Source organism: Symphalangus syndactylus, chromosome 10 (assembly GCF_028878055.3).
Source record: "Symphalangus syndactylus isolate Jambi chromosome 10, NHGRI_mSymSyn1-v2.1_pri, whole genome shotgun sequence".
In the NCBI taxonomy this organism is placed as follows: Eukaryota; Metazoa; Chordata; class Mammalia; order Primates; family Hylobatidae; genus Symphalangus; species Symphalangus syndactylus.
Genome location: NC_072432.2, coordinates 6192247 through 6214503, shown reverse-complemented (window position 1 = coordinate 6214503; position 22257 = coordinate 6192247). Strand labels below are relative to the sequence as shown.

The 22257-nt window shown below is 47.8% G+C and overlaps 1 protein-coding gene across 7 annotated transcripts in view; it reads left to right on the top strand.

Moving 5' to 3' along the window:
* The window catches only part of LARP4B (La ribonucleoprotein 4B), a 121006-nt gene extending 109684 nt beyond the window's left edge, over positions 1 to 11322 (top strand). For 3 of the 7 annotated variants that reach the window (XM_055296329.2, XM_063609984.1, XM_063609983.1), the window contains 5 exons: positions 13 to 58; positions 2902 to 3066; positions 5691 to 5815; positions 5911 to 6124; positions 7630 to 11322. In XM_055296329.2, coding sequence (XP_055152304.1) covers positions 13 to 58; positions 2902 to 3066; positions 5691 to 5815; positions 5911 to 6124; positions 7630 to 7917 — 838 coding nt within the window. In that variant the 3' untranslated portion in view covers positions 7918 to 11322. Of the gene's footprint in view, positions 1 to 12; positions 59 to 2901; positions 3067 to 5690; positions 5816 to 5910; positions 6125 to 7586 lie in introns of all 7 variants that reach the window. The other 4 variants (XM_055296326.2, XM_063609985.1, XM_055296332.2 and 1 more) reach the window with 3 other exon arrangements.
* The last annotated feature ends 10935 nt before the right edge of the window (positions 11323 to 22257 follow it).

Here is a 22257-nt window from a genome sequence, read left to right as displayed (position 1 = left end):
CCACTCCTCTAGGAAGAATTCCTTTGGCTACCGGAAGAAAAGGGAGGAGAAGTTTACAGTGAGTACATAAAGCATATACCTCTTGACAAGACATTTAAATCTAATTTATACCAAACCTGAGATTTAATTAAATGGATTAAGGTTAAGACACAAGAATGAGCATTTCAAAAGACTTGTAATGTGAAATCCACTAAGTAATAACTGACACCCTGGCTGGCCTATGAGGAAGCAACTGTAGAGGTTTTGGAAATAGCGATGTGCTGCACGGGACTCCATAGTGCACAGGCGTGTGTGCTGTGGCATAGGCGTGGCCAGGAGCTTGCTGTCGCATGCACTGCAGCCTACACACAGGTGTGCACGTGAGCTCTTCTGTGTGGCAGCTGTACTGAAGAGTCTGAAATGACTAGAGCCATTCATTTCAACGAGCAGAGTAAGCATCTTCCACGGAGCAGTTTGTTTGTCGGTGTTTTTCCTTCAAAACTTTCGAATACTCTCTCACTGTGTAGAAAGCATTATCTCCTTCTGCTATAACTTACTGGCAGGACAGACCCAACCATAAGTGATAGGTTTTTGTGGCGGTAAGTACATGAGACATGGTGATTTTTGCTTGGGTTGATTAAACAGAGTTTCTCCTGTGGAAAATGTTTGTGCTGGTCTTTAGTGGAGGATGGCGTGGACTTCTCCACAGCTAGTGGTGGGATGGCACGGTGGCAGAGTTAGCAGTACCCACGAAGATGGGAGGGATGGCACAGTGGCAAGTTAGCAGTATCCACGAAGATGGGAGGGATGGCACGGTGGCAGTTAGCAGTACCCACGCACCAGTAGTGGGACAGCACGGTGGCAGTTAGCTGTACCCCCAAAGATGGGAGGGATGCCTCCACGGGCTTGCAGATGTGGAATTCCATACAAGGAATGCTGGAAAAGACCTGGACAAATCCTGGTCCAGCCCCTTAAGCCATCACACAGGTGCTTTCTCATCACAAAAGATACAATCTCTGTTTAGAACTCAGAAATTGTGCCTTTAATAAGGTCGGCTTAGTCTAGTTTTTGTTTAACTAGTTGGTAAGGCAGTTTTTACCGGTGAATTCCAGTTGGAATTAGTGAATTCCTGTGACCATTTGGACTAACAAAGCAAGCATCTAAACACGGGGCACCGTTGTACCTGCCATGATGTTTTCCCACAGCCATTTCTCTTCCGTTATGTTTTGCCTTGCTGATGCATGTGTTCATGACTGTGACCTGCTTAGAAGCTTCGGCATGTGGCCCAGTGTTGTATTGATTACAGAGCGTACACCCATCGTCTTACGTACGTGCTCTCAGGACCTCAGAAAGGTCCAGGTGCTTTTTCTGTAAAAGTGTGTGAGCCTCGGGCCTAACCACACCCATGGGACCTGAGCAGTACTCAGACCTCACCCAGAGGTGCTCAGATCCTAGAGGATTTTAACACTGCCTTCCAAGTCAAGTCCCATCTGTGGGTGATGTCATTTTGTAACTCCCACATCTGGGCAGTTGTTGCCTGCCTCTTTTGCTTCTACGAGTTGAGATTTAAATACATTTTTTGGGAAGGCTGTCTCTCTAATAATGCTTATCTTCTGAAAAGCTGTGTTCACCTCAGAAATGTGCAGATGTTTAAAACCGCTTTGCCATCATAGTGACCATGTGTAACTTAGAGCTTTTCAGGACTATTTCGAGCATCATGTTCACAATGCTAGGTTACAGAGAGCATACAACAGCCAGCTGCTCAGTAGGTAACAAGCTTACTGCCAAAGACACCTAACTGGGAAAAGCTAAGCTAAAATTAGGCACCTGTCCCATGGAGCAGAGGAGCAAGCAGAATGCCCACCACAGACTGGACTGGGGTTGGTGTCAGCCTGAATTCATTTTCATCCTTTGACCTGCTTTCACTTCTGACATATTTTCTCTAGAATCTACTGAAGCAGGGATTCACCTTCCTGTATATAAATTTTGGAGAAACGTTAGGTGGATCCCATGAGATCTTTGCTTCCTGGTCAGAGTAGCTCATTGTTTCAACTAAAAATACTTGTATTCTTTAGTTAATATAAATTCATTTCTAAACTAAATATAAGCTCATTTCCCGTTTCTGTGCCATGTGTCCTTCAGCGGAGGAACTGCATATTCACAAAATGACTGCCAGCCTGTTAAAGCGGGTTGATAGATCATTTTCCGGTAAAAGGTATTACTGCCTGTCTCCTGAGATTTGAGCTTACAAAGTACACTCACTTCTTATTATACTGAGTTTGCTTTCTTGAAGTCAAAGAATCTGGTTAGAATTTGTTATCAAATCTTGTGTTTTCAATTATTTAAAAATACAAACTTTCATTAAGTTTATTGTCAGAGAATTCAAGCCCCCTCCCCTTTTGTTAAACCACTTTTTTGATGCACGTGTGTAAAATTTCTTACACAGGTTGTGGAGAGAGTGTCATATTTTGTTTTTTTACAGTTACCTTGTGACTCGCATTAAAAACTATGCTGTAATAACACTTGTCTGAAAGTGAGAAAGTTTAATGTCTAGACTCAGGCTGCCCTGCTTTCCATCTGGTGGACTGAAGTCACTCCAGAGTGTCTCCCTTGCCTTCAGCTGCCCCTGCTGTTTGTGAGTGCTGGCAGCCATGGGTGGACGGCTCTTTGGATGTCACCTTAGCCTCACTGTGTCCTTTGTGACACGTCTCTTGGGCAGCAGCATCCTTGAGATTTCAGTTTTACAGCTCTGCTCTAGATGGTTGAAGTTGCTTGAGAGAACCTTCAATTGGGTGAGGAAGCCCTTGTCTGGGTTGAATGATCTGCTTGTTTCTACAGATATTTTCCAGACAGGTGTGGAAACGAGAAGCTGCTTGGCCTTCTCTCTCCATACCGTGACCCTGGGGTGTCATTCCGTTGCAGAGCAGCCAGACACAGTCTCCAACGCCACCAAAGCCTCCGTCGCCAAGCTTCGAGCTGGGGCTGTCCAGCTTCCCTCCATTACCTGGAGCTGCCGGCAATTTGAAGACAGAGGACTTGTTTGAAAACAGGCTATCTAGCTTGATAATAGGACCATCCAAAGAAAGGGTAAGGGATACATTGCATGTCTAATAGTTGCCAACAGTGTCTAGGTACGGGTTCCGTGTCAGGCGCTTTGCCCGAGCTCTTTGTACATGTTTGTTTTTAATACTCAAGAGAGGCTTGGAGGCCACATGATTGCAGAGGTCACACAGATTTGGAGTAAGGCCAGCCTTGAACCCAGGGCTAGGCCTTCTCCCTAACCTTGCTGTCTGATGAAGTCAGAGGTAGAAACCTGTGCCATGATGTGCCATACACACCCTTTCTCTCACCCAGAAACTTAGATTGCATTGTCATTGTTGTGGTTCAGACCTGCCTTTATTTTATAAAACAACAGAATGAAATAGAAAAATCTGAATTATATTGGAAATAATTAAAATGTGTGGTAATCTACATGAGACAAGGAGCAAGAAGCCTGGGAGAACCTCATTGTAGTGTCGGTGGCTTCTGGTGAGGTCTGGGCTGCCCCACGAGGTGCCGCCTCCACTGCAGTGAACATCATCCCAGGAGTCATCCCGAGCTGCAGTTGCCAGAGGACACTCAGCCCAGCACTCTGGCCTCTAATATGCTTAGCGAGGTGAAGGTGGGACTTGGCCAGCTGCCACACCTGGTGTTTGAAGGCTCTGAGAAGTACAGAGAAAGTTTTCTGCCCAGTTATCTACTGTGCACAGGAAGAGCACAGGAAGAACCTGCTGAGCACTCCCGGTTGCCTGTGTCCCCTGTGCCAGGGGCCGTTTCCCCAGCTGTGCCCCAGAGTCACCACGTGTATTCCACGCCACGTGGCCGTGCCGCTTGCCACCCCACCCAGGTCTGCAGAGTCAATGTCTCTTCCACCCTGGGCTTTAGGGAAGGCCCCGCAGTAGATAGAACAGTTCCTCACTTCCTAGGGCAGAATTTAAGGTGGATTTTGATGCAGTGTCTTCACACTGAAAGCCAGGTGACGTGTCTGGTCCTTTTCGTATTGGTAGATGGTCACGCTCCTGTTGTCAGCCTTGGAGACTGAGTACACTCCAGGATTGTCACATTAGCCTTAAATTTCCACACCATCATTTCTAAGGTATTAGTGCCTTGAGAAGAAATGCACTTTAAAAGTTTTCCAACTGTGGCCTACTCCCCTTGGTACTGAGTGGAGGAGAAGAGGCAGGTCTCAACAGCAGCTACCACTGTGCCCAATTTGAGTCTTATGTAAGGTTTCTCTTGAAGAAAGAATTGCTTCTTTGAAAAGCCTGACCCTGAGCCTTATGCCACCGCCCAGGTGTAGTGGACTCCATTGCTGCTTCGTGAGTCAACAGCATGGCCCTTGGGTTTCAGAGTGGGGTGGAGGCTCCAGAAATGAGGGGGTTCAGCCCTTCCCCTCTTGACATGGAGCTCGTGATGGTCACTCTGACTTGCTTCATGACCTGCAGTTTTGGATCTGCATTTCATTTGCATTGGGACTGAACATATCCTGAATTAATTAATTAATTTATTTATTTAAGATAGAGTCTTGCTCTGTCGCCCAGGCTGGAGTACAGTGGCACGACCTTGGCTCCCTGCAACCCCCACCTCCCGGGTTCAAGTGATTCTCCTGCCTCGGCCTACCAAGTAGCTGGGACTACAGGCATGCACCACCACACCCAGCTAATTTTTGTATTATTAGTAGAGATGGGGTTTCACCATGTTGGCCAGGCTGGTCTCAAACCCCTGACGTCAGGTGATCCGTCCACCTCAGCCTCCCAAAATGCTGGGATTATAGGCGTGAGCCACCCCGCCCGGCCCCTACCCTGAATTTAAAATGAGCTTTTACAAAAGGAGTCCTTTGCCATCCTGTTTCCACCAAGCTGGATTCCTGCTGGTCGAGCACAGGAATCGCAGCAGATTCTGGTTCTCAGGCTGGAAGGGCTCTAGGTCTGTCATCAGCCTTCATCTAAGGGCAGAAGTGTGAAGATCACCTGCCCTCCTGCCTTTCTTAAGTTGCATGACAAGTGTATCATTACATCCCATATGTATAAGATCAAGCACACATGAAATAGCCTCTGCACAGGGGTCGCTGGCTGGAGTAAGGAGGGAGTAAGTTTCACTCCGTCCTTAGCTTCCTGGCCTTGGGCGAATTAACTTAGAGGTATTGGGCCTCAGTTTCCTCACCTGTTGAGATGGGGGCATTCGCACACCTGCTTCCTGGGGTTGTGAATTCAGGGAGGGCTGGGAGCTCACATTTATATGGGTGTGGAGGCGCCGATTGTTTTTTCTCAGCTGTGTGAATGAGTCGTGTTGAACTGTGTTAGGATTCGACACTCAGCAGATGTGCATGTGGTGTTGTGCCGTGCCATGCTGGGCCCAAAGTGCCAGGTGGGTGAGATGTGTTTGATGCCTGTTCAATTAAGAAATAAGCTTGTAGATCATCATTGCGGGAGAAGAGATAAGGGCCTGTGATGTAAGAACAGTGGGGCATTTGCCGAGAAAGAGAAGGGTGGGCACTCTGTGGGGCAGAGGATAGTCCTGGGCTCTGTGACATTTTTGCTGGAGAAGACTGTCTTCCCCTATGTCCTTGTGCCGCTCTCCCAAGGCTGTTCACGGGTGGGGTGAACGGGCACTGGTACCAGCTCTACTTAGTGCTGGCAGGACTCTGATGAACACTCTTGACCCTGTTTCAGACCCTCAGTGCAGATGCAAGCGTGAACACCCTTCCTGTGGTGGTCTCCAGAGAGCCCTCGGTGCCGGCTTCTTGTGCTGTATCAGCAACGTACGAGCGATCCCCCTCCCCAGCTCATTTACCCGAGTGAGTATTGGTGTTCTTCCAGCGCCTTGGTGTTGACTGACTTGAATGGCCTGTGATGTTGCATGAGATTCAAATATTGGGTGGCATTTTTACAGTGATCCCAAGGTGGCGGAGAAACAGAGGGAAGCCCACAGTGTGGACAGACTTCCTCCCGCCCTCACTGCGACCGCATGTAAATCGGTGCAGGTGAACGGAGCCGCCACGGTACGTACCTCGTGCCTGCCTTCCTGCACGACAGCCGCGAGGCTCTGGTGTGAACAGACGCTGCGCACTCCTGCACCTGCTCGTTTTTTAATCACATCTAATTTGGTGGGTTTTTATTTGCATCTGTCTGTGTTGTGTTTTCTGTACAAAATACCCTTAATATTTGCTAATAATTTTCCACTAACTACTCTAGTTCTTTCTCGGACCACCATGTAGTCCTTTTATTTCAGTGTTGGTCAATAGAGGTTTCTTGAGTAGTAACAAGACCCCAGCTCCTATTTCTCCGTAGACTTTAGAATCACTTCAGCATTTCACGTGCGTGTGTGTGTTCGCGTGCGTGTTCACGTGCGTGTGTGTGTTCACGTGCGTGTGTGTGTTCGCGTGCGTGTGTGTGTTCGCGTGCGTGTGTGTGTTTGCGTGCGTGTGCATCGTGTGTCTGATGAAGAGACAGGAAGAGCAAGATGGTGGCCCCACCAGCCTCCAACCCCTGTGGGCCCAGCAGGCCTGAACCCCAGCGACTCCCTTTCTGCTGTTTTCCCTACTGGGTGAACCGTGGCCTCTCTTATTCTGAGTTGTGGCCTCTGTAGTTTGATCTTGGGTGAGCTTTTTCCTTGAATTTGGGAGTTTAATCCCTTACTGTCCCCTGGGCTGAGTCTAAAAAAGGATTTTTTTATAGGTTAAAGTTAATAATTTTCATAATAAATAATAATAATAAAAGGAGAGGCTGGGTGTGGTGGCTCACGCCTGTAATCCCAGTACTTTGGGAGGCAGAGGTAGGCGGATCATGAGGTCAGGAGATCAAGACAGTCCTGGCCAACATGGTGAAACTCCGTCTCTACTAAAAATACAAAAAATTAGCTAGGTTTGGTGGTGGGCGCCTGTAGTCCCAGCTACTCGGGAGGCTGAGGCAGGAGAATCACTTGAACCCAGAAGGCAGAGGTTGCAGTGAGCTGAGATTGCACCACTGCACTCCAGCCTGGGCGACAGAGTGAGACTGTGTCTCAAAAAAAAAAATAAATTTATTATTAAGGGAAATATTTTACTTTTCTGTTATTTGGTCTTTATGCTTCCACTTATCTGAAAACCCTATTACACATTTCTTTGAAGATCTTAGCTGTCTTCATCATTCTTACACATTTCCAGTCCTTTGTAGTTTGAAATGTGCAAAACATTTTTATTTAAGACTGTTCTTAGAGTTTGCCTTTCAGGGTTGAGTACCATGTGAGGGTCCGTTGCCCACCGTGGGCACCTGGGACACCCTTCTGTTGTCCTGAGCTGGCGGAGCCAGTGTGGGCAGCATCCGGATTCTTCCTAGGCTTCCGCATAGCCCAAGCAGGCATAGGGCTGGGTAGGGGATGGCGTTCAGTCAGCGCTTTTCTTCGTCATGCCTTTTCTAATTTTATCCATTACTACTGTAGCACAGAGGGAGTGTTATGCTGCAGGGGAAACTAAATCATTAGATTTTATGAACTTTTTAAAAGTTAAAAACGCTAGTAAAGATGGAAACTTAGTTACAGTTGAAAACTCTTTTATCTTAAGTGAACTTGATTTCCTGTCTTGTCCCTAGAGACACCATTTCACACAGGTAACCCAGGATTGTCTGTTTCCAGGAATTGCGAAAGCCCAGCTACGCAGAGATTTGTCAGAGAACGAGTAAAGAGCCTCCTTCTTCCCCATTGCAACCCCAAAAAGAACAAAAGCCAAACACTGTTGGTTGTGGGAAGGAGGAAAAGAAGCTGGCAGAGCCCGCAGAGAGATACCGGGAACCCCCAGCCCTCAAGTCCACGCCTGGAGGCCCCAGAGACCAGAGGCGGCCGGCGGGGGGCCGGCCCTCGCCCTCGGCCATGGGGAAGCGTCTCAGCCGAGAGCAGAGCACTCCCCCCAAGTCTCCTCAGTGAAAACCGTACGTCTGGGAGGGGTCACAGAGCGCTGTGTTAACCACAAACGAGACACTCTTCCCACTCAGTGCGAGGGCGAGCCGCTGGTTAGGAGCTTGCAGTGTCTGAGGCCTGTGGGATCCTCAAGTTGGTTTTCTTCTGTGAGTTGGATTCTCCCCCTCTTGAAAAAAAATCGATTTTTCAGGATTTAATTAATACAAACCTTATTTTAGGTTGGTGCTTAACTGGAGGTGATGCATAAGTCTGATTTTTTTTTCCAAGATAGAAAAAGCATTTATCCTAACAAATTGGTATTTTTTATTAAGCCTCCACGTGGCTCTGAATGCAACCTATATATAGTGAGTTTTTCTAAATTAAGGGAACTCTGCTTTTTTTTTTTTTTTTTTTTTTTTTTTTTTGGTAACTGGTCTGCAAGTGCATATCTCTAGAATGTCCCCACAGATGAATGAGGGCCAATGGCCTTGGCAGAGGCAGGTGTGGCCTCGTAGAGGCAGTGCTGGCCGCGCCTGGGCATCAGTGCTGATGTGGGAGCTGTGCTTCCACCTAAGCCATTGGTAGGGGACTGTGGCATTTAAGAATGTAGAGAGCGCGTCCTTTTTGATCTCCTGGGCAGAGTGAACCTGCAGGGGGCCACCCCAGAAACCTTGGTTCTGATGCACTGCAAGCAAGTAACCAGCTTCTCACTCCAGTTTCAAGTGGCTATTATGTAATATAAATTCAAAGCACATTGTGAATAGAACCTAAATGAAAACATACACTTTGTTGCCCACTGACATGTTACGAGAAGTTGTACCATGATGTTGTTTTGACCCCTGTGAGCTGACGGCCCCGGCCCTGCTCTGTGCACATTTCTGTCCGTGTTCCCCAGCACTCTGGTTGGAGAGAGTCCACATCTTCAGCTCCGTGTGGACATCTTCCTGTACCTCTGCATCAGCACATGGATTTAAGAATTACGTAATCGTGAGAGAATGGTGTTTGTGGTTTTTCCCCCTCTTTGGCTGGTGGAGGATAAAGTTCCTGCTCTTTTACCTCCAAGACGAGGGCCTCATTGATTCACTTCCAGAAGTGCTGCACTTCTGAAGAACAAGGATGCACTAAAGTTAGCAAGTTTATAATAAAGTTAAATATAAATTATTTTGTTTTAAAATGCCTCAAATTTTTCTTTATTCTAAGCAGCAAACATTAAAATAAGAATATTTCCTGCTAAATGTAACCATACACTTTATTCCACAAAATGTTATTTAACAAGACTGAGGGTTTTTTTTAAGAAAAAATTATTTCCATCCAATATTTAAAGACTTGAATTTTATTTAAACTTGAAAATGACTTTGCCTTAACTTTTGTATAAGACAGCTTAGAGTCCATGGAGCCCGGCCCTGGGTTGGCGTGAGTGGGTCAGAGCTACTCAGTTACTGTGTGGGTCTCCTGTCGCGAGTTTTACTGAGTAAGCATACTGTAGTACAAGAGCTAGCAGTAGTTTTTGTAATATACCTTGGAGATCTTCAACGTTGATCTTTTTTCAGAATGTTGGAAAACCCTGTAAATGCAAATAGTCAATACTGTATTAAATACGTGCACTTGGAGTGTGCTTCGCTTGTACAGTTGTAAATAATCAGAACATATGAAAAGGTACCCTACAGAGAAAATCTGATACAGATTATTCATATATTATACATGTTGCTGTTGAGCTGGATGTAGATAAACTAAATGTGGTGGTTTGAATATTATTTTGATTTGTTGAGATTTTCTTTTTTCTCTTACATTGGTGTGTTGAACTGATTCTGCCTCTTTGCTGCAAAAGGGAATTGGAAAGTCTTATTAAAAGCCTCCAGATGTTTTCATACTCTTTTAAAATGTATGTAAATGCATACTGATCATATCTAATGTGAAAGAGTTTTAAAGTGTATAGAGAGCAAAAACTGGCAGGATCATAAATGAAGGTGAATAGTAATCTAATTAAAATCACCTGCAGCTACGCATGATTTACCCTGCCAGAGGCAAACATGCCTGACATATTTGACCATTTCCTTTAAAGCAGTTGCCATTATTCAAATACAGAGAAATAGCCACAGGGCTAGTGTTTTTCAAATGCATTTTAAAGAACATGGGGATTTTTTTTTTGTAGTTGTCAGTTCACTGACCAAAAAATAAAAACAAAAAAAAAACGGAAATAATTGATCTCTGAAACCCAAACTCTCATTACTCTAAAAGCTGGGAGGCAACCCCGAGGCCTGGGCCTACGAGGTGCATCTTCGCTACGGAAGGGCCAGGGCGCCATCAGCCATTCCCAAAACACAAGGCCTGCCTGTCCACCAGTGAGTCCTTGGTTTTTAATAATGAGAAGTCCTTTCCCCAAGGTGTGAGCATTGCAGCGCAGTGTGTGTGTGGTTAGACCCAGCTTAGTCCTTCACTTTGTTTGTCGACTGAAGTGTGAGCTCAACAGCTGCGTGAGGAGGGCAGCGCGTGCATTAGCCAGTCGCCACTGGAGGGCTCTGCTGCCATCCGGTCAATACACTGTAGTTACTGCCTAGCCAGCAGCAGTCTTCTGCATCAAGAGCTGAAACCTTGCTCGGATGTGATTTTTGTAGCATCCTTTTTAATTAAACAAAAGTGAAATACAGATTGCTATATAATGTCCGCAAAAACCTGATACTATTTCAAGAGTTTCCACTCAGAAGAAAGTGAGAGTTATCACAATAGGAAGCTGTGGTGGTCCATGCCAACTGTGCTGTGTCACATACAGCGATGAGAGTGGCTTTCACACATTTTTTTAAAGTTAACACCCTCCTTTACCCCCAGCAGTATCTCAGGTTATAGAATCAGAGATGCAGCAGTGACAAATGGCATTTTAACTTGTAAAATCGTGTGATGATGCTTATCATTCTGAAATAGAAGAATAAAAACCTGGTCCCGTTCACCAGACATGAATTTCAAGTGGAGTCGTCGTTCTCTGAGAGTGTCTTGACATTTTCACCCAGGCCCTCCTGTCATCACATCACCAGCTGTCACTGGCGGGTGGCAGTAAACGTCCTGCATTGCTGTATTAGGATCTCTGCAGTTCAGGCTTAAAAACTAGTTCAGTGTATCCGGGCGACGGGTAGTGGTGGTGCATACCTGTCCGCGTGCCCTGCTGGCGAGCTGTAGTTGCGGCTCGCGTGCCTCGTGGCCCACTACAGGGCTGCAGACAATCGAGGCGAGGGCGCTGGCCGCCAGCAGCTCACAGCGGGGGGCCATGTGGACGCTCCTCGAGGGTTTCGGTTTTGTTCTGCTTCATTAAGACTGGAATCAAGCTTACATGTAAACTATTGGTAATTTAAGTTTCCTTTTGTGTCATTCAGTGTAAAACTGTCTAATTTGAAAAAAAAAAATGTAGGTTATGAAAATAAAGATTTAGGCACTGTTCAATTTTTCTTTTGATTTTTTTAAATTAAAATTTCTTCAATAATGCACCTTTTCTAAAACATAGTTTTTTGTCTGTTCCCATAAGTGCATGAGAAAGAAACACGGGCCTCATATATGATTGGATCCTAAAGGCTTCTCACCCACATAGGGGCTAGCTGTGGCACACGGGGCTCACCCTTTGTGTTTTAGGGGTTCAGAGTGAGCATTAACATCAAGTGCTCATGCAGAGACAGTCATTACTGTGACTGCCAAGATTTACCACAAAAATAGATGTTCCTGTATCAGGACTTTGATTTTGTTAAAATGGCACTCTCTCCAAAGCTGTGTCCATGAAGCTGTTTGGAGCTGACGTTGGGTCCTCATGGTGATGGACCCAGGCAGCAGCGATGTCTGCACTAGGAAGAGGCTGGCGGGAGGTGGGGCCCCTCCTGTGCCAGGCACCGAGTGGGTGGGGGACTGGTTAAGATGTTGCTGCCTTCCTCCTCTGTGCATTGCCTTTTCATGTCATCTTCCCATTTTTACTCTCTTTTTCTGATGGAATTAATATTCTTGATCTGTTCAGGCTATTAATCCTTTGTTATATGTGTTACAAACATTTTCTTTCAATCTACCATTTGTCTTAAAATTATTTAGAATAGTATCTTTTACGGTGTTTAATTATTGTGTAGTAAAATTTATCGATCTTCTCCTTTGTTGAGTGTCTTGGACTTGCTTAAGAAGGCTTTCCCTACTCCAGAGACATAAATAGTGTGTGTATGTGTGCGTGTGTGTGCGCACATGCACACACACGCCTTTAATCCAGCCGGGCCTAATTTTGTGTGTGGTGTGTGTGCTTAGGCTGGAACCCAATTTTACTTTACGCCATGTGGAAAGTTTCTTTTTCCAGTATCACCAGTGAGTTCACTGTCTCTCCACTGGTCTGCAGTGCTGCTTCTGTTACTTGCAGGCTTCCCACGTGTGCATGGATCTCCACCTGGGGTCTCCAGGGTCTCTATTCTACACTGCCTATTTCCCTTTCTGTCCTAACACCATAGCATTTAACTCACCCGTCATCCTGTGTTGCTGAGAATTTCCTTCATAGAACTCACCACAGTGTTATTAACTGTGCTCCCTGAAGGCAGGAATTATGCCGTCTGGATCATCAGCCTCTCCCTTGTCCTTAGCACGCCATCTGCAAATTAGCAGCTACTCGGTAAATGTGTATTAACTCGAAGTATATTTTGTGTCTTCTCTGTGCACAGCACTGCCCTGGGAAGAACTAGGATGAGGTATTGACTTGCTGTTGCCACATAACAAACCCTGCCAGAACTCCTTGGATGGAAGTGACCACCGTGTATCTGGATTGTCTGCAGGGCTCTGCTGGGGTCAGCAGGTCCCACAAGAGAGCCAGGGCTCAGTCTCCTCATGGCTGTCAGAGGTTTACGTATTCCGCCCCCACCCCCCAAAGTTTGAAGTTGTTGTATTCCATTCCTTGCTATATCCACATCTTTTAATAATGCTAAAATCCCATGTTTCTCTAAAGCATTGGATTGAACCAACTGAAGAAAGACCACGTGTGTTGCTGGGCCTGCTTGGGCACAAGCCGTTTCCGATCCAAGTCAACTGCTGGTCTGCTTAGACGAAGGTGTGTGGGTGTCTCCACCATGGAGAGGAGGGACAGCAGGTGAGGCCGTAAGCCAGGAAGGAAGGGCACGGCCTAAGCGTGCAGTGGCTTAGCCAGAGACCCTCATGCACCAGCCTTGAGGTACTTATGGAACTTGTGTCAGCCCAGGCCATAGCCAAGTGTGTGATGTCTTGGAGCATATATGCCAGGCCAGCCAGAGAGGCTTAGCCCTGCCCTGGTGGAGCTGGAGGGCCGCAGGACCGCCCAGTGGGGTCAGGAGGTTGTGAAGAGGATGCTGTTACAGGCTGGGCCGCCGTGCAGGCGTAAGCCCCGGAGCACGGGCTGAGCAGCTCCACCCAGAGGGGCTTGCAGGACCAAGCTGGGACAGCAACCACCAGGCCCCGGGGCAGATCAGTGAGCGTCCAGGAGATGCAGATGCAGAAGACAGCCAAATTCATTCACCTCTGCTTGGGCTTGAGGGCCCACAGAGATGCATTTTCATCCACGACCAGGATTTCCTCGGCCGGAGCAGCCGCTTTTCCCAGCTGAAGCTCACTATGTGTTTACTACATAGGATGTGAGTGTACAGAAAGGCTCTCTCTGACGTTAGCTACGCGTGCAGAAATGTGGGGCGCTTACAAGTGTGGGCAGCCGCAGCCTGTTCCTCACCCCTGTCCTAACGGGACATATTCCGCGCATGCACATTTAGGATCACCGTGTCTTCTTGTTGGACTGATCTGTCATTAGGACCCTGGACCCAGGTAATTGTCTTTGCTCTGAAGTCTTACTTTGATAGTAACAAAGCCATTCCAGCTCTTTCTTTTTCACTCCTGTCGGTGTGACGTGCCGTTTTTCATCCTTTGACTTTCAGCCCGCCTGTGCCCTGTCTGAAGGGAGTTGCTTGTGGACAGCACGGAGTGGCGGGTGTTTGTAATCCACTCTGCCAGCCTCAGTCTTCTAACTGTTGCGTATGGATCAATTACATCTGCCCTTTTGCTGTTTCCTGCTACTCTTGTTTCTTTTTCCTCTTTGCCTTCCTGGGGATTGTAATTTGCCAATTCTCAGTCCTCTGGTGCTCTCAGGTACCAGCTGACCTTCTCCTGCTGATGCGTCTCCCCTTTCCTGAGGCCAGCGGGGGTGGTGCCCTTTTCAGTGTCTGCACTTTACTACTGGGTAGTTTCTTCCAGGCCCACACCTTTCTACTTCGTGCAAGGCCACACTTTCCATACCAGCTGAAATGCATCAGCCTGGAAACAGAGGCCCCAGCCTGGGCCCTGGGGGCAGGTGCGATGTGCTGTCCCCTGCAGAGGAAGGCAGAGCTCCATGCTGCTGTCGGGCCAGGCCACCGTGGTGGCAGCGTCCTCAGCAGGCAGCAGGAGTGTGCGGCAGCTAGGAATATTGCAGCCAGACATCTTAACCTCGGGGTGGGGGTGGGGAGACGAGTTTCTTTCTGTGTGGCTTTGGGAATAAGGAAATAAGTTGCCAGTAAATTTCACATCTTACTGGCCAGATTTAGGATCCAAACACCGTCACGGGGAAGGGGCTTTGAGGTCAGTGAGGTCCATCCTGGGCGTAGGGGTGGGACCACCCAAGGTGCATGGTGACTGGAGAGGTGGGTCCCTGAACAAAATTGGGGCCGTTAAGAAAGAAGGGGTAACTAACACGCCCACTCAGTACATTCGAGCTCCTCACCCCAGCCTGCTCAGCCTCCAGCCCATGTCTCACTGTGTCCTTGGCGTGGCTACCTGCAGTCAGTCCATATCTCAGACAGGACCACCCACCCTCCGGCCTGGATCCTCCTGCTCCTCACAGGAACCCCATCTCCACGGGCAGCCCCCATGCAGACAGGCAAGCCCAAGTCCTGGGCCAGTCTTGGTTCTTCCCCAGGTCCCTCCAAGAGTCCTGCCCGCTCCTGCCTCCGCCTTGTCCAGCCGGGCCATCTCGTCGCCAGTCTCCCTGCTCCGTGCTCCACCCAGCCCGAGGGTTCCTTTGTGGTAGTGAGCATGCACTGTTCTTGCTTTAAACGCTGCAACGGTTTCCTGCAGGAAGAAATGTTTAGACGCGCGCCTGCAAGTCACTCCCTGACGGACCTGCAACTTCATCTCTGACCCCACACTCTCCGCCCCCACTGCCTGTGACCTGCGGGCCCCTTCCCGTGGAATTTCTCTCACTTTTCGCAGGATGTTTCTCCCTTCCCAGAGATGCCTGGCGTCCTCTCCAACAGCCGCCTGTCGCCTGCCCCCGTCCCTGGCTGCTTCTGCAGCACTAAGCACCGTTTGTAGTCGTCTAATTGGTCTACTTCTGGCGTGAGCCCCGTGGGCCTGGCAGCCGTGAATGCTCTTCTCCTGGGTACCTGCAGCACCCCTTGGGCAGGGGACGCTTCCAGGTCCATTCCTAGCCCGGTGTCCAGACGCTGTGGACGGGTGCCAGAGGCAGCTCCGCAGAGGCCGCCAGGCCGCGTCCACGGCTCAGCCCGTGCAGGTGCAAGTCCCGGCTTGCGCGCCCCTCCCCTCCCTGCGCGGGGCGGCCTCACCACGCGCACCTGCCGCCGTCTGTGCTGGCCTCTCCCTCCATCCCTGCTTACGTCCTGGATCCCCTTCCGCCTTTCTCCGCGCAGCAGCCCGGTGGTCCTTTGCATCCCCGCTCGAAAGCAGGGAGGCACCCACGCACCTGGCTCAGAGCAGAAACCAGAGTCCAGGCGGCTGGCCGGAGGTTGGGCCCCGCGCCCTCGGCGTCCCCTGCACCCTCCGGGCCCCACACGCGCCCTCGGCCTCCAGCCGCCCCTCCGAGGTCCTGGAGCTGCCTCATAGGAAGTAACCTAGAGGGAAAGGTCAGGAGGGATGGGAAGAGCCCCCGGCCACCTGGGAGACGGGGGAGGGCGGGAAAGAAACCATCAACATAGAGCAAGCCCAGAGTGGAGCTCACGTGGGTTCGTGGTGTTGACACTGCAAGCCGGAGAGCGGGGAGAGAGGAGCCCGGGAGAGGAGAGGCGGGGTTCCTCTTTTAGCCAGAGGAGCCCAAAGTGACAGGAGGACGTGGCCCCAGCCAGGGTTCAGGGGCTCCAGCCACGCCGCACGTCGGGGATGTCACCAGCACCCACTTAGGCCATGGGAAGCCATCAGCTCCCAGATTCTGAACACGGAGTTTTATGGTACCCTTGATAAGAGCAGTTGTAAACAAGCATTTAAGTAAGCATTTTCCCCAGGTGAGGAGAATCGGCACAGCTTGAGGTCGAGACACTGGTACTCCTGTGCAAAACCCGCCCTGTGGACAGTGGGTTTGTGGTATCCCAAGGCTGGGAAGGCATCTCGGAGGTTTTCCCCTTGCAGCTGCAAAAACGCCTGTCACTGCCCAGGATACATACCCTGACCTCATCCTTCCTATTAGAAACTCAGGTGGTACCCCCCGCCCGTTGGCAGCCAGAGACCTCAGGGTGGCGCCCGGTGGAGGGGCCTGCCGGGGAGGTGACCCCTCCTCAGGGCACCCACCATCCCCAGCGTAGGTCTACAGGGTCCTCCCTGAGGAGCCAGGGCAGGGCTCATCTGTGTCACGTCATGCCCGCTGTTCTGCTGTCGCACCTGAGCGGCAGAGGCAGAGCCCGCCCCACCCTGCTGCGACCCCGGCTGTGACCTCCCGGGTGGGTGGCCCTGCCGCAGGAGAGCCACTTTCAGGGATGCCCTGAGTGATTGTTGCCAGCTGCGTCCTGCAAGCTTCATCTTGCTGTAGCTGCGTCCTGCAAGCTTCATCTTGCTGTCCCTGTGACTTGGAAAGCCCAGTCAGCTTTGCTTGTAAACATACATGTTACTTACAGTTGTATTTGGTCATGCCAGATGAAATTATTGTTTTTAGAGGTCAAAGTGAGCAAGTAGCAACTTTATATGATTCCAGCTAATATTTATGTTACATTTATGTTCTGATGAAACACTGTTGTGCTACTGACCCATTTTTGTGGATGACTGCAGAAAATATACTGAAACTTAATAATGACAATGAAAACCTCAAACCTAAATGTAAAATAAAAAACATGAAAAAATGGTGGCAGAGCTCACCATCTTAAATGCTTTAAGAACGTAGTATTTCTGTAAAAATCACAATTTTTACATTTCAAGTTTGTTAAATTTTTTGCTTTTTCCTTCTAAACTACAGGCGGCTCACCCACCGACCGACCCTGTGTTCACTCCCACTGGCCACAAATGGGAGGGAACGTGGCGTGGCCCCTCTGCACAGGAGTGGCCCTCCTCCCAGCAGGGCTGAGCCTACAGAGGGCACAGAGTGAGCTGGGGGGTGCCCTGCCAGTGACTCCAGTTGGGAGGGGCCCTGCGTGGCAGAGTCTAAGGTGCCAGCTGTCCTAGAAACACGCACATCTTGTGGGCTGCTAGTGCAGAGCCCTGAGGAGCTTCAAGGTGAGAAAGGCCAGAGCATGCCCCCAGCCCAAGACCGCCTCGGTGCCCACACCTCCCTTCTGTGCACAGACAGGACAGGGCAGGACAGCCGCTGGGAGGTGTGGAGAGGCGGGGATCATGGGCCCTACCTGTCTAGACAGCAGGAACCCAGGTGGCGTGAATGCGGACCCTCCATGTCCAGGAGAAGCCGCCTCGTTTCCTGAAGCAGATGGCCCTACCCTCATGTCCTTCTCCCGCCTGACCTCTGGTTTGGCAGGAGGAGGTATTTCCTGCCTTGTTTAGGATGCCATTCCAGCCCGAAAGACCGGACCTGGAGAGACAGGGCTCAGGGAAGACTGGGTGAGGGTGGGGAGGAGACAAGCTTCACGGTGTCCTGGCTGTTCCATGGGAGGAAACCGCCAACCCACCTCTCGGAACTGCCATATGGGCTGCAAGATGGCTGCAGCCTGGATGCCGAGCTGGGCCTGTGGGAGCCAGCCCCACCGGGGTGCACAGGCCTCCCTGCAGGTCAGCGAGCCGGCCGGTGAGTGCCAGGCAGACACCCCCACAGGCAAGAACCCCGGGCCCTCTTCTCAGTAAACCCAGAGAAGCTTCCAGCCCCACTCTGGAGGGGCTCCTGCAGTGTGAGTGGGAGCGTCCTGTTACCCCAGAAAAGCCCAGCAGGAGACAGGGGAAGTGATTTTTGAAATATTTTATTTGACTCTGCCCAAAACAGGACCATTTCAACACAATCTACGTAAAACATGATGAAGGAGACAGTTTGTGTTGTGTGTCCGTGACTGTGTCACACGGCACGGGGCTGAAGGGTGGTCCTGGCTGCTGCAGGCCAGAGCTGTGTCCTGGGGTCTCCTAAGACCTGGGGCAGCACATGGGGGTCACGCTCCTCGAGGCCTGAGGCTCCTCATCCTCGTCCCTGGCTCACAGGCCAGAAGTTGTGGGTAGAGTGGCTAATTGCTGTGATTCCACACTTCTGTCCTGGGGACATCGGAGCACTGCTGGCTTACTGTGCACAGCTGATCCCCAAAGGACTCTGATGCTTGCAGCCACGTGGGACGGGGTGGAGTGTTCATTTCTACATTTTATTTTGGAGGATGGCGTCTGCCCGTAGGCCAGGACCGCAGGGCCCACATTCCCACCAAGAGTGTATAAGCATTCCCTGTTCTCCGCAGCTTCCGCAGCATCTGTTTTTTGACTTTTTAATAATAGCAATTCTGGCTGGGCACAATGGCTCACACCTGTAATCCCAGCACTAGGGGAGGCTAAGGCAGAAGGATTGCTTTAGCTCAGGAGTTTGAGACCAACCTGGGCAACATAGCAAGGCCTCATCTCTACAAAAAATAAAAATAATTAGCTGAGTGTGGTGGCACACACCTGTAGTCCCAGCCATTTAGGGGGTTGAAGTGAAAGGATCCTTTTAAGCGCAGGAGGTGAAAGCTGCTCTGTGCTGTGATCGTACCACTGTACTCCAGCCTGGTCAACAGACCAAGACCCTGTCTCAAAAAAAACCCTCAACATCTGAAAGCATAGCCATTCTGACTGGTGTGAGATGGTATCTCATTGTGGTTTTGACTTGCATTTCTCTGATATTTCGTGATGTGGAGCATTTTTTCACATTTGTTGGTCACTTGTGTCTTCTTTTGAGAAGCGTCTATGTCTTTTGCCCATTTTTAAATTGGTTTATGTGTTTTTCTTGTTGATTTCTTTTTTTATAGATTCTGGATATTAGATATTTGTAGAATGCATAGTTTGCAAATATTTTCCCCTATTCTGTAGTTTGTCTGTTTACTCTGTTGATAGTTTCTTTTGCTGTGCAGAAGCTCTTTAGTTTAATTAGGTCTGTGCCAAGTTTTGTTTTTCTTGCAGTTGCTTCTGAGGACTTAGTCATAAATGCTTCGCCAAGGCCGATTTCCATAATGGTGATTCCTGTGTCTTTTTCAAGGATGTGTATAGTTTGAGGTCTTACATTTAAATCTTTAATCCATCTTGAGTTAATTTTTGTAAAAATTTGTGAAAGTAGGGGTCCAGTGTCATTCTGCATATGGCTAGCCAGTTATCCTGGCACCATTCGTCAAATAGGGAGTCCTTTCCCGATTGCTTATTTTTGTCGACTTTGTCAAAGATCAGATGGCTGTAGGTGTGTGACTTTATTTCTGGGTTCTCTGTTCTGTTCCACTGATCTCTGGATCTGTTTTTGCACCAGTACCATGCTGTTTTGGTTACTGTAGCCTTATAGTATAATTTGAAGTCAGGTAATATGAAGCTTCCAACTTTATTATTATTTTTTTGCTTAGGATTGATTTGGCTATTCTGGCTCTTTTTTTGTTCAATATGAATTTTAGAATAGTTCTAAAATTTTTCGTAATTTTTCTAGTTCAGTGAAAAATAATGTTGGTGATTTGATAGGAATGCATTGAATCTATAGATTGCTTTGGGCAGTATGGCCATTTTAACTATATCGATTCTGCTGGGAACGGTGGCTCACGCCTGTAATCCCAGCACTTTGGGAGGCTGAGGCAGGTGGATCACGAGGTCAAGAGATCAAGACCAACCTGGCTAACATGGTGAAACCCCGTCTCTACTAAAAATACAAAAAATTAGCTGGGCATGGTGGTGGGCGCCTGTAGTCCCAGCTACTGGGGAGGCTGAGGCAAGAGAATGGCGTGAACCCGGGGGGTGGAGCTTGCAGTGAGCTGAGATCGCACCACTGCACTCCATCCAGCCTGGGTGACAGAGCCAGAGTCTGTCTCAAAAAAAAAAAAAAAAAAAAAAAAACTATATTGATTCTTCAAATCTACGAGCATGGAATGTTTTTCCATTTATTAGTGTCATCTGTGATTTCTTTCATTAGTATGTTTTAGCTGTCTTGTAGAGATTTTTCCTTTCCTTGGTTACATGTATTCCTAGGTACTTTATTTTTTTCCTGGCTATTGTGAATGTGATTGTGTTCTTGATTTTGATCTCAGCTTGAGTGTTACTGGTGCAGAGGTTTTGGTAAAAGGCTGATGCTGGCCTCGTAAGATGGGTTAGGGAGGGGTCCCTTCTCAGTTTTTTGGAATAGTTTCGCTAGAATTGGTACCATCTCTTCTTTATATATCTGGTAGACTTTGGCTGTGAATCCATCTATTCCATGGCTTTATTTGATTGGTATATTACTGCTTCAATTTCATAACTCAATATTGGTCTGTTCAGTGTTTTTTTTGTTTGTTTTCCTGTACAATCTTGGGGGATTTTAAGTTTCCTTTTTTAATCTAGCTAGCAGTCTATCAATCTTGTTTAGTCTTTCAAAGAACCAACTATTAGTTTCATTGATCTTTTGTATGGATTTTTGCATCTCAATTTCATTCAATTCTGCTCTGATTTTGGTTATTTCTTTCCTTCTGTTAGTTTTGGGGTTAGTTTGTTCTTGTTTTTCTAGTTCCCCTAGGTGTGATGTTAGATTGCTAATTTGAGATCTTTATAACTTTTTGAGATCGATGTTTATCACTGCAAACTTTACTCTCATTACTGCTTTTGCTGCATCCAAGATATTTTGGTATATTGTGTCTCTGTTTTCATTTCTTTCAAAGAAATTTTTGATTTCTGCCTTAATTTTGTTGTTTACCCAAAAGTCATTCAGGAGCAAATTGTTTAATTTTCATGTAGTTGTGTGGTTTTGAGAGATATTCTTGGTACTGATTTCTGTTTTTATTCCACTGTGGTCTCCTAGTATGGTTGGCATGATTTCAATTTTGTTTGAATTTATTGAGACTTGCTTTATGGCCAAGCCTATGGTCAATCTTAGAGTATATTCCATGTGCAGATTAGAAGAATGTATTTTCTGTGGTTGGTAGGTGAAGGGTTCTGTAGATATCTATTAGGTCCAATTGGTCAAGTGTTGAATTTAAATCCAGAATTTCTTTGTTAGTTTTATTCCTTGGTGATCTGTCTAATGCTGTCAGTGGCGTATTGAAGTCCCCCACTCCTATTGTGTGGCCAAGTCTTTTTGTAGGTATAGGTGTACTTGTTTTATGAATCTGCGTGCTCCAGTGTTGGATGCATATATATTTAGGATAGTTTTCTTGTTGAATTGAACCCCTTATCATTATGTAATGCCCTTCTTTGTCCCCCACCTTTTTTTCTGTTGTTGGTTTAACATCTAAGAATAGCGACCCCTGCTCTTTTTTGTTTTCCATTTGTATGGTAGATCTTTCTCTAACCCTTTACTTTGAGCCTATCAGTGTTGTTACATGTGAGATGGGTCTCTTGAAGATGGATTTTGCTTTTTTATTCGGTTTGCTACTCTGTACCTTTTAAGTGGCGTGTTTAGACCACTTACATACAAGGATAATATTGATATGTGAGGTGTTGATCCTATCATCAAGTTGTTAGATGGTTGCTTTGTAGTTTCTATTGTGTGGTTGCTTTATAGGGTCTGTGGGCTATGTACTTAAGGTATTTTTGTGGCAGCAAGTATCATTACTTTGTTTCCATGTTCAGAGTTCCCTTATGGATCTCTTTTAAGGCTGGTCTAGTGGCAATGAATTCCCTTAGCTCTTGCTTGTCTGAAGAAGATGTTATTTCTCCATCACTTATGAAGCTTTGGTGGAATACGAAATTCTTGGTTGGAATTCTTGGTTGGAATTTCTTTCCTTAAGAATGCTGATAATGGGCCCCCAATCTCTCCTGGCTTGTAAGGTTTCTGCTGAGACATCTGCTGTTAGCCTTATGGGGTTCCCTTTGTACATAATCTGACCCTTTTCTCTAGCAGGCTTTAAGATTTGTGTGTTTGTGTATGTGTGTGTTGACCTTGGGCTGTCTGTTGACTATATGCCTTGGTGATGTTCATTTTGAATAGATCTCAGATGCTGATATGGTTTGGCTGTGTCCCCAACCAAATCTCATCTTGAATTGTAGCTCCCATAATCCCCATGTGTCATGGGACGGACCCAGTGG